The sequence below is a fragment of the Cervus canadensis genome, chromosome 22, assembly GCF_019320065.1.
Source record: "Cervus canadensis isolate Bull #8, Minnesota chromosome 22, ASM1932006v1, whole genome shotgun sequence".
Lineage (NCBI taxonomy): Eukaryota > Metazoa > Chordata > Mammalia > Artiodactyla > Cervidae > Cervus > Cervus canadensis.
The window spans coordinates 29,245,607-29,257,763 of NC_057407.1; the positions used below are offsets into that span (position 1 = coordinate 29,245,607).

Sequence of the window (12,157 nt, forward strand, 5' to 3'; positions counted from 1 at the left end):
CCGGTCAGAATAATAACGCTGTCAGCTGTAAACAAGACTAAACAAGAGGCCCGGCTGGTAGCGGCCACCAGGACGCGCCGGGCTCTGATGAGATCTGCCAACGCGCTCATTACAGCCCAACGCACAGTTCACCCGAAGGGGCCGGCGGGGGACCACACGAAACCACTCCGATAACAACTGAGAAATGTTGTTCGTAAATCATATTTACAACCGATCCTTTTGCAAATACAAATTACTTTCCGTTGTGGGGCTTTTGATATGTAAAAGAGCCATTCAAGTTATAAAACCCGGTCCCCATTCAAGTTTTAAAAGAAAAAAAAAAAAAGATCCCATTGCAGGGACAGGCTACCAAGGGTGGATTTTTTTCATTCGACTTTATCAAGTATTAGTAATAAGAGGTGGTGCCGGGGACTGCTGCCTCCCTAAATAATTGATGTTGTGTGCAAACCCTGAAGGCCACTTGAACCTTGAAAAACCAACAGAGGAGTGCTCCGGACTGCCCTTGCTACGGGGACCTCCAGAAGACCAACTGACTCTCAATTAGCAAGGCCTAGAGAGTGTTTGGAGGTGGATGTTGGGATAAATAGCTTTTAAAAAACAGAGCCCGTGTTCTTACAAACTATGTGCAAAATGAAGTATGCCTAGGTTGTATTAGAGTATGTCTCACTAGTTTGGCTCTGTATATTTAATTTGTTAATGGTCCTATTTATTTGTTTTCAGCGTCAAGATCCAGGACCAGATGCATAATTTGCAGAGCCCAGTGCAAAGTGAAAATGCATTTGAAACATTCATTGAGACTTTCCAGATGGAAACCGCTGAGCATTAAAACCTTCCAGTGTGGGATCCTTGTGAGACTGTGTCCATCTCATGCCTGGGAAGGCAGTCCTGGTAGGCCCCTCCCCTATATTCTTTCAGGAAGAATTGGGTGTGTGGATTTTTATTCCCTTTTTAAAAAATCACCCATAAACCCTAGTTAAGGGAGGATATTTTGTTTAGTCTATCCTCTCCCATTTGAGGTCATGTTTTCACATATTGCAAACATAACAGGAATGTTATTTTGCTACCTTTACAGTTTTAATTTTTATGACTAGATGAGACTCCACTGCGCTGACTGACAGGTTAGCCCCTTAATACTTTGGGAACTGTCTTTCTCACCTCTGTACCCTTCAACCCCGCTGTGCTCTTTGTTGTAATACAGTGACCACTCCTATCCATACTTCTGTTGATTTATCAGCTTAGGATAAATGTCTGAGAATGAAACTGTTGGAGCAGAGGCTAAAACATCTTATGGTTCTTATGATTTATTGCAATGTTAATTTCCAGAGAAGCTCTATCAATTTAGACTCAACCTCATCAGCCCCAAGTGTTGCTTTTCAAATACGGTGTGTTGCTGAGCAGGTATAGGGGAAGTTCCGGTTACCTTCAACTGCATTTCTCGGGTGGGTGACTGACAATGGTGAACGTCACTTTATGTTTGGGCTTCATATTAGCACTACTGGAACTGTTACTTCACCCCCTCCTATCCTCTGGTAGCATGGTTCTGGTAACAGTTTGGACAAGAGTGTTTTAAGGTTGTGTGTTGCCTGAACTGTGAGTCAGCTGTGTTTTCCATTTTCCTATTTTCATTTTTTTTCACAGTACCAGATACATTCATCTTTTCAGGTTTATAAAGCTCAATCTGATGACAGAAATGATACAAGGGGGCTATGGGTGGGAGGGGTGGGAGACCCTATGAACAACTGGAGAGTCTTAATGAAGTTTTTTATAATTTGAGACTTTGACAAATGTTTGGCTAGGCAAAAGAAAAAAATCAGGTATGTGTCACTTCCCCAGACCCTGACCCCAACCCCAACAAGGTAGAGTTCACACGGGAGAATATTTGGTTCCCTCCTGAAACCTGCAGGCAAACTTCAGTGAGATTATTTTCCATCCCAAAGACACAGGTGACGACCCTGTGCACCCTGGTTCAAACCCAGCACCTACTATCGAGTGGAGCCCCAGCAAAGGTGAACTGATCAGATCTATGGTGTGACAACCCGCCAACACAACCAGGTGAGATGTTAAGGCTTCTTAGAACTCCAGGGAAATGAGATCCAACTTCACGACACTCCGTGAAACCAGCAGATACCCCCTGAGTGGGGCCACTGCAGGAACATGGGCAAGTAGGGTTTTAGAGAATGAGAAAGAGCGGCTTTGCATGCAAGATCCATTTGAGGTAAGCTGCAAAGTCCTTAAGACACTGTGCTTCACAGTCACCCCCCTGCACCCTGGGAGTCGGGGCCGCGCGTGGTGCCCTCTACGCTCACTGGTCACCTCCTCCCTTCTCTCTGACTCCTGCTTCCGAAAGGGCTTGCAGTGACTGACTGTGCCAAACCCCACATTTTCCTTCTTAGATCTAACTGCTTTCTTTAGCCACTGTGGGAACAGTAGGGTTTTTAAAGTGAGCTGACTGCTGTCTAAAGGCACTGTGTTCAGAGAGTGTGGGGACAGCATGGAGTATGTGCTTTGTACGATAGCTCCTTTAGCTCCTCCCAGGACGAACGTATAATACTCCAAAGCCATACTTATGGGACTACTTTGTAGTGTTCCGAGAGAGAAAAAATGTAGTGGTATTTGAGTGTCACAGGAAAGGTAAGAAAGAAGAATTCTATGTCAACACTAGATAGCAGCTGGGCTGTTACTAACAGTGTCCTTTAAGCCTTGCTGTAAAGTGTACGATTTGAGTTATTCCAATAGAATAATAGAAAGGTTAGGAGACAGTCTGCATCATAGCAGGTAATGCATGTTGGATAAGAATTAAAACTCCATCATTATAGAATTTGCTTAATGGAAATGTGAGATGAAAAAGGGTAACCATCTCCAGCACTGAGAGTAGGCACAGGAAATGGGCTGATGACATATAATTCTTTTTAGCAAAATAATTTATTGTACCGTACACCTGTGAGATTTGAGCAACAAACAGTATGCTTTTTGACATCTTTATACAGGGTTTTTTTTTTTTAAAAAACAAACCATCAGTAAAATCTTCACTCTGTTAAAAATTAACCTGAGAGCTGTGAAACAAGATTTCTGGTTATATTGGGGTTAACTCAAAGTTTCCATAAATTAACTTTACAGTGACTATTTTATACAGAAAAATTAGCATCACTCAACACTGCTGTGTGAGTTTTTATCCAAATATCTTTCCTTTATTTTTTTTTTTTTTTTAGTGATTTTTTTCTTTTACTATAAACACAGGAACACACACCAACGAAACCTTGGAGTTCTGTGGGTACTACGAGAAACTCTCTCTTCCACTCAGTAGCTTCAGATGTTTTTGCTCCACAGTAAGTATTTCCTGAAGTAGCATACATAGCAATTTATATTTGCTCTGAACTTCCTTAATATCTTAGTAAATACTCCTGTCATGACAATGATTTAAAGATGAATGCGGGTGTGATAATAAAGTCAGAAACACCAGGTTGCTAGAGGAAGGATGATATATGGCAGTGGCAGCGTGAGAGATAAACACGTTCTTAAAATGTTGTGGAGGAAATGCTAAGGGACTGTTGTTATGAATTTAAAGAGACTATTTTCATCTTTAAAGATCCTTTTCAAAGCACTTTGGGCATGAAATTCAAATGCTAAATAATCAAATTTCAGATTCCTCCAAAGCCACCAATTACCCACACTGGCAGACAGCATTTTGCCTTTGTTGTGAGATGCCAATTCATTCTGTTGCTAATTGCTACAGGTCATATTTTCCATTCTGATCACTCAAATGCTCTTAAACTAAGATGTTGGTCAGTAATTCAGAAGCATTGTGTAGACAAGGGGTCTATTTCTAGGGGCCGACAGCATGGTAAACGCTGCATTGGTTTACTCCTGTAAAGCGGGCGTTGGTTTTACAGACACTCGCTAAGAGGGAGAAGCATCCCTGGTGAGTCCTACGTGGGAAAATGGGGTTTCTTTTCTCTTTGAAACTTCTTGCGAGAGAGGGAGCTGTGTCACCCTGCCTGCCACCCGTCGCCCACTCCCAGGGGCATCACACACGCAGGACGGACAGCCCTCACCCAGCACTCCGCACGGCTCTGGGCGTGCTCATTATACTGCCGTCTGCTGCTATAATGCCCCTATTAATTTTCCTTTTGATATTTTAAGAGCAATCTATAAATCATGCCGTCTTTCCTTCGTGCCATCATTAATGCTTGGTAATAGCGCTTCAGCGTGGCGTGCGCGGCTCCCCATTATCCCACAACCAAGTAAACAAGCCTCCTCTCCCGCCTGCTGGGTTCAGCGCGCGGCACGTTGGACGGACAGTGAACTCTGCCCCAGGATGCTTACTGCTTCTAGGAGGAGAAGGTAAGGTGGCTGAAATAACGGCCCGAGCTGACCGAGCAAGGGCAAAGAGCGCAGGCATCAGCCCCTTTGCGGCTTTGGGCGTTTGTGGGGCTGCAGGAAGCCCACTGCCTTTATGGGTCGGATATAAGTAAGTGGTCCTTTTAGCTGCGAACCGAGTTAAACGTTTCTGGAAGCACCCACTTCTCCCTGGGTTCTAGGAAGTCAGAAATGACAGAAAAGCTGGGGGATCTGATAGCGGAGGTGCTGCAGTGGCCAGTACTCACACAGCTTGCAGAGGGGATCGGCCCGGACTGCTGTCGCTCTCGTTGCTGTTGGTGTGCTCCATCGCCCCGTTCAGCTCTTCCCGGATCGCGCTGGCCAGGCTGCCCAGAGTGGGGTTCCCCATGGAAGCGGTAGTGTATAGAGGTATACTGTTCTCAGCCATCGAAGCCTGCCATCAACCCAAAGAAAATGTATGAAGACACAAAGCGTACACAGACAGGGGGGCTACCAACTACAGGCGGGTTTGATGGTCTTCAGTTTCCATTCATTCTGGTGTAGTTGGCAAAGACAAGTGTCTAATAGGTCTAGAAGGGCTGTGCTTTAAGGGTCAAGCTGATGATGACACATGTCCCAAGCTGGGTTCCAAAGAGCTATAGCTGGAGGGACCGAGGTGCCTGTGAGGTGGAGGCACAAGCTTTAGACAAGGCTATCTTATAACGAGTTTTCTGTCTGAAGCCTTTTTTCAAGAGGAACTGAATATTTCCAGATCACAGGGAAATGTAATGGAATTTTCATTTCTTTATCCACTTCGATGACTCCACTATTGGATATTAAAGATTTGATCAGATTATTCTGGCTGCAGAGCCCAAACTTATGAGAACTTCCATAAACATTTACGTCTCAGATCCTATAGAAAAGGAAGAGATTATAGAATTGGAATCAATTTTTATCTCCCCTCCCCATCATTTCTGTTTTAATGATTTTTGAATCTTTTTAGTGTACTCAGAGATAACTGGTTGAAGGTAACTCTATGCAATCTTTCAGGTTCCAACCAATCATCTGGAATTTGAGGACCAAGGAAAAAAGAAATCTCTGGCAAAAGGAATCTGTAAATCACATTTCTTTGGGGGTACGTAAGTACATCCATATCGAAGGTGACAAAGTCACTCTAAGTTGAGTGTCAGCAAAAAAGTGTGGAAATGGAGAGAAAAAGAAAGATATCCTAAACCCTATGGTCAGATATACGGTTCATTTCCTATCTTACTGCACTTGAATAAAACGACCACCCAGTCTGAGATGCAGACAACAGTCAGACCTCTCACTGGCCTAAAGTGTCCATACTGTTTCATTTGGGTCATGATTCTGACCTAGTAACTTTGCATTTTATTAAAGAGGACAGACATTCAAAAACTGGCAGCTGTAATTAGACCAAGATTTATCAAACTTGTTCTCTTGCAGACGACACTCGGCCTGGTTTTCCATCCTAATGAGGTAAAAGTACAATCACAAGACAATCTGGCACAGTGACTCCAACTGGCCAGTGACGTAAGAGCCCAAACGATTCTAGAAGCCCTGGCTCTCGCGACCAAGTAAAAGTCAAAAGTGAAGAGGGAACAGGTGCAGAGCTGGGCTGCAGGGAATCTGCATGTTAAAAGAATCACAGTCTTGCTCACTGTACAAGGTCCAAAGCCAGAAACGCCTTTGAGTGCTAAGTGCAGGGACGGACGACCTGCCCACACCTAACAGCACTGGCTAAGGGAAGACTTCAAAGCCAGGCCCACTGCAAGCCCACGGCTTTTCCTTCCCTCCACTTCTGAATTTATGTAACTGCCTTCTTCTAAAAAGTGGGGGGGGGGGGAAATCCCATTTTCATTTCCAAATGTGGTGAACTCATCTTGACGAACAGCACATCTGAACATTCCTCACTCTCCTACAGTTTGTCAAATAATTTGCATCAAGTACTTTTTTCCAACAGATCTCTTGTAATTGCAATAAAACATTTTTTCTTTTTTTGGCAGAGTGAAAAGTCAGACCCGTTGCCTGATCCGCCCCACACCAAACTGCAGCTGGACACACACGCTGGCTGCCTTTCCTTTAGACAACACAGTGGCCCTGTGTCTCCCTGACACGGACGTTCTCTGGGACCATCAGTGAGTCTCTCTCACTTTCACAGCTAGAAGGCAGCAAGAGAGGGGCCAAGCTCGTTTGGTATTTTTTTCTTGCAGCTTCTCCAGTCAAAGATGGAGAAGTACATACAACACTGAAATGTTCCCAAGAATGTATGCTTTGGGATGAGCTGGACGGGGCAACCTTTTCAGGATGATTCATTCTCTGTGGCTCTCAGTATGTTCTGGGTCAAGGCCATTTCTGATGGGAACTGGATCATAAAACACAGGCTGACACTGGTGAAAGGCATCCAAAGGTAAGCGCTTACACCGATCCCTTGATTCTCAGACAAAAAAGACATAAATGAAGAAAACCAGCGTGCTCCTCTTTTGAAAAAATGATGACGTGGGCTGCAATGAGAAACGCGGTCGCTCCTACATAGACAGCGTCTTGGACATTCTCAGCCTGAGTGACCAAAGCCACCTACCCGAGCTTGGAAAACTTTCCACCAACGGCTTAGGTCTAACCCAATGGCTCTTTTTGTACTTGATGTCTATGTTGGAGCAAGGGGTTGCAGATTTTATAAAGGACTGGTCCAATGCAGAGTACATGGTTTCACATCACACTGGCCTCTCTACCCCCCAAAAACAAAGGTGCTTAAGTCCTGTCCCTCCTGGAGCCTTAACTGCGCTGAGATCCCAGCGGGGAGAGGCAGTCTATAAATATGAAGCTTTACGGTTACCCTTAGTTACTTCACTTTTTCAGAGCATAATGCAATCTGTCCCGAGTCCAATGTTTTATTTCTGTAGTGGATTCTGCTGTCCTATTTTATATATTGTATATCACGCGTTATGTTGCTCTAGTAATCTTTTGAAGATGTTGTTCCACTATTATTTTTACTTGCTTTGAAAAAATGGAAGTGGGCAGGAAGGGGAGGCCTGCTGGTAGACTCTTTATTTAAGGTGCACGGTGGAAACTTGTCTGAAGGGACTGTCTACTGACCAAGGACCCAAACTCCTGGAGCAGAGGAAGAAGATCCATTCCTCAAATCATGATTTGAGACCCAGGTCTTCACCTCACCTCAGGATAGGTACAAAGGATTCTTGGGAAAATGGTGGGAGAGTTTGGGGCTATCACTCAAAGTAAGAAAGCATCCTAGTGGAAATTAGTCACAAAGTTAAGAGAATCCAGAGGCTGGAGGATCACTGCTGCTGGTGGGCTGGGTTTTTTTTGTTTTTTTTTTGCCTGGCAGCCTCATGAATGTCAAATGTGCTTGTAATCTGAATACCATTCCAGATAGAGCAGCCTTTAAATTCACACTTCCTAAGACTCCAGGGAAAATAAGCTACTAATGAATGGTATTTACAGTGGCGGCATCTAAGTGTGCGTTCATTTGCTTTTCTAAAGTTACTGTGTAAACTACAAGTAATTAAAAGAAACATAGAAAGTAGTTCCTCCTATTAAATTTGGTTTGGGCTGTGTGTGTGTGTGTGTGTGTGTATATATATATATATATATATATAATTACTGAAAAGCTAAGCTGAGTGAATTTGCCTCTGAACTCAAAAGTGTGTTAAGGCTGTGTATGCTCCATCCTCAGAAGCCTGAAGCCTTCGCTGTGTAAACTGGGAAAACAGTTCTCTAGGACGCAGGGCAGGTGCTCAGTGAGAACAGGAAGATTATTCTATCGCCTCTTCACCCAACTCTGTTCCCTTTAATGCCGAGTGTCTCCATCGTGTTTTCATCATCATCCCCTGAAGGAGCCTTTTTAAGACGTTTGCTTCTCTGTTTGTGCCCTTCCCTCAGGAAATTTTCATTTCGGCCCTTTGAAGGGGCACAGGACTTGGTCACATCCGTATCAAGAACGCAGGCTGCGGAGGTCCACAGGACCCTGTCCGCCTATGAGCTCCGGAGGACGGGCCTGCCCAGGTGAGTCCAGTGACGTGTACTACAGTCCTCTCTCGATTTGGCCGTGACTTGACTGTTTGGTAACTGAGATGTGCAATAATTAGAAGGCTTGACAGATGCCAGGGCTGCCCTGGTAACTCACATGGGGGAGGTACCTCCCTCCTGCTCAAACCCCGCGTCTTCCCCCTCCTCCCCCCGCCCCCCACCACTGGTAACACCGGTTACGTAAGGACGCTTGGTTTGTCAGTAGGAGACAAACATCCTGCAAGCTTATTATGTAACCTTGAGCAATCTGCTGGAAACCTAGAGAGTCTAACTCTATCGCTTGAACAAAAACAGTTTACTTTTACCAAGCGAACCAAACCCAGCCTCCTCCTTCCCCAGTGAAAAGATGCTAAAATAGACTTTAAAAGGAGGAGAAGAAATAAAAAAGCTCTGCTTTCTCTTTAAACCCATGAACAATAGAAGGTCATGTGATACAGTAGCCTATCATCCAGCACATTAATAGCTGTGCTAGAGTAATTACACTTGTGGTATTTTTGCCTCAAGTGAAATTCTGAAATAAGAGGATGGAAATTATGATACTGCTGATAAATATTAATAAGTGAACTTTTAATTTTTTTGCCACAATATTCAAAATGCTAAGCATCCTGCTAATGCTGAAGCAGCCCGATGTGTTTGCCTCCAGGGAGTACGATGCTTTGTGCACTTAAGAAAAAAGTTTAACGGAATTAAAATTTAATATCTAATTAGAGCGAGGCTAATATATTTTGAAATGAGTGGGGGAGACATGTCCCTCTGCCACAGAGTCGGGGCAGCCGTTCATCTTACCTGTAAAGCTGCATTGAGAGGTGTACAGTAGGCGTGGCTGGTCTGCATGTTTTTAATAAGGGAAGGGTTACTGTGTAAGAGAAAGATAAAAACTCAAAGTTAAACACAATCACCCCCCGAGTTCTTTGCTAAGTCTTAAGCTTGCTGGTATCCTTCCAAATCAGAAACGTCTCCCAGTCCCCAACCCAAAGGAAAGTCGGGTTTCTCCCTAGCCCCTGACTTCACTGGGGACTGGCCTGTGTGAACACCTCTGAGTTGGATAAATGCTGCTGTTCAAGCACATTTGGGGCAAAACTACGGACTCTGTACTAATTGGCTTGGGCACTTCCTTCGCGGATGAATCTTTGTAAATTTGGAGCAGCCGCCCTGAGTCCAGCAGGAAGGCTGATGCTCTGGGATGTCAGGGAGCTGAGGGCAAGGTCTTCTGGGAGCGGGTGGGAGGAATCCTGGCTCTTAAGCTTCTTCAGGATTTGAGTTCTAGAACACATGCTGGAGGAATGGCAGGGTAGCTCTGAAGAAAAAGTCTTCAAAGCTCATTTACTGCCAAAAGGAGAGGGGAGGGTTGGTCAGCCAAGGTTAGGTTCAGGTCTTTCTGGCACAGCCAAATTTGTGAGGATACAAGAATAATTGGATGCTGTGTCCATTTACTGACCAAATGAAGACAAGATTCTGTTGTAAGAACATCTCACGCCAGGAAGGATAAAAATACTTAAAAAAAAAAAAATCACACATAAGGATATGGGCAGAAAGGGGGGTGGCTTTGGGGAGGAAATTACCTACATTGATTCATGATCCTTAAAGGAAGTAGATGGACTGTTAACCAATTTCCTTCTATGCTTGGAGCACTTTTATCATTCATTTTACTACATTTATATTGTTATACTGAGTGAGCCAATAAAAAAATTTACCCCAGTAAATACACATTTTAACTCTAAAGAAGAGTTTCCTTTTCACTTGGAGGAATTAGGGGTCACGCAAAAGCAGAGTTATAGGGGTCCCCGTAAAGCTGCTGAATCAAAAGACAACTGGTATTTGCATTAAAGACGTCAAAAAAGCATTATTCAGGGCGCTGGTGTTCCAAAGGGAAACGAGAGAAATACATGTACAAATCACACAATTTAGTTCCGTTGCAGAAAGCCGTGGCACTGCTACGTGGTGAAATGCAAAACTATTATGGGATGAGTCAACCATGCAAAGCCAAAGCAACAGCAGAAACAAAAAACAAAAGCAAGTAAAGGCTCTTACTGTGCGCCAAGCTCGTCAAAGTTTTCATCGGGGCAGTATTTGCGAGGACGGCCTCGTTGAATATGGCGGCCACGTTTAAACTCTTCATCATCAACTGTCCAAAAGGACCCAAACTCATCCTCTACTCTGATAAAGCACTTATGCAGTGAGAGGTTGGTGCGAATGGCACCCTGGGATAGGAGCAGCAGCAAAGGAGATGGAGTGGCAACAAAAGGAGAGGCAGGGTGGGGGGCAGAACAGACATCCAATACAGGGGACAGGAGAAAGAAAATAAAATGCAATAAGCATAAGCGAATGGTCTGTGAGGGTTAATATGCACTGCCGCCTAGAAGCTACTAGCATGTGATGCAACAGAGACCAGCAAGCAGGGCAGGGGGACTGGCGGGCATACAAAACAGGGGGGATGAAATGCTTTTTTGCTTCCCTTGACTGAGACAACGTGAAACCAGGTGTTTGGTCTGACACCATCTAGCAGCCAAAAGCCTCTACGTGACACTGGTTAGCGCAATCCAAGCTAGGCTAAGAAGTTCAAACATGGTGGACGTACCCACTGATCTTTTGTGGCCTTCGTTTTTGGAATTCTACTTCATCCACTGTCCATACTGCCCCTTTAACGTTTTCTACTCGCACAAAACACTTGTGAAGACTAAGATTATGCCGCACTGCATTCTGCAGCAAGTATAAAAGAGAGAACATTTTCTATGAGAAAGAGACTCCAAAACACAGTACATCCAGCCTCGCAGCCCACAGCTGTAAGCCCATCCCCAAGAGCTGCAGCCCCCACCCCGAGGAGGACCCTCCTGTGCTGAAGGGTGCCTCTTCCAAAAAGGAAAATCCAAATCCAAAATGATGAGTTACCTGTACTTTGGCATTTTAGCCTCATCTCTGGTAAGAGTTAACCAGAAGTATTTTTTTAATACGTGTATTAGCCCCCAAACAGGTTTCACAGCCAAAATAGAAAAGTAATGTTAATATGACTTCAAAATCAGGAAACAAGTAAAGCATAAAACAGTCCCTTTTAAACCCACTCATCTCTTATACTAAAATATTAGCTCCCAAATATGTTTCACAGCCAAAATAGAAAAGTAATGTTGATATGACTTCAAAATCAGGAAACAAGCTTAAAACTATCCCCTTTCAACACATTGTCTCTCATACAAAAATGGTTTAAGTCATTTTGCTGCTGCTTTTTTATTCTCTGAAGTTCTGGCTTGAACACCTTTGACCCATTTTCTCAGATTTATTCGGAAGAAGTGGACACTGGCTGTTGACCACTGAGGGTACCGCCTCCTGCATCTGACAGGATCAGAGGATGACACGACCCCCAGTGGATCAGCATCCGTTATCAAGCTATGCCTTACCTTCCCAAATATATAGAAGCTGGCCCTTACTGGGGGTTAGTGCTTTAGTTAACAGAGAAAGTGCCAAAGGGAACCATGAGTAGAACTCTCAATGGCAAAATGAGAATGCTTTATTATTTGATGGCTTCTATTTTACATATAACTTTCTTAGGGTGAAAGGGAAATTCTGGTCACTTCTCAACTGAAACCCTTGACATCTGTAACCTACCAAAGGAGGAGCTCAACTGAAGGGTGAAGAGTTTTTAACATCTCACCTTTCCTGAGTTTCAGGAAATTCCACAACCCTTACCAGGTAAAGTAACAAGCACAGTTTCCTCTTCAGTTCTCCTGGTTGAACTTACGGACACTCAAAACTGGACATGAGGATATTTCAAAGAGACCCA

The 12,157-nt window shown here is 44.1% G+C and overlaps 1 protein-coding gene and 1 long non-coding RNA gene across 11 annotated transcripts in view; one reads left to right on the plus strand and one right to left on the minus strand.

Annotated features, from left to right (window-relative positions):
* FOXP1 (forkhead box P1) overlaps positions 1-12,157 on the minus strand; it is a 616,998-nt gene that overhangs the window by 5,555 nt on the left and 599,286 nt on the right. For all 10 annotated transcript variants that reach the window (XM_043443253.1, XM_043443252.1, XM_043443246.1 and 7 more), the window contains 3 exons: positions 10,961-11,082; positions 9,169-9,238; positions 4,605-4,771 (listed from right to left, as the gene is read on the minus strand). In XM_043443253.1, coding sequence (XP_043299188.1) covers positions 4,605-4,771; positions 9,169-9,238; positions 10,961-11,082 — 359 coding nt within the window. The remainder of the gene's footprint in view (positions 1-4,604; positions 4,772-9,168; positions 9,239-10,960; positions 11,083-12,157) is intronic.
* LOC122424974 lies at positions 3,878-4,658 on the plus strand. Its single transcript, XR_006264638.1, has 3 exons — positions 3,878-3,919; positions 4,277-4,341; positions 4,539-4,658. It is a non-coding gene; the product is annotated as an uncharacterized LOC122424974 (long non-coding RNA).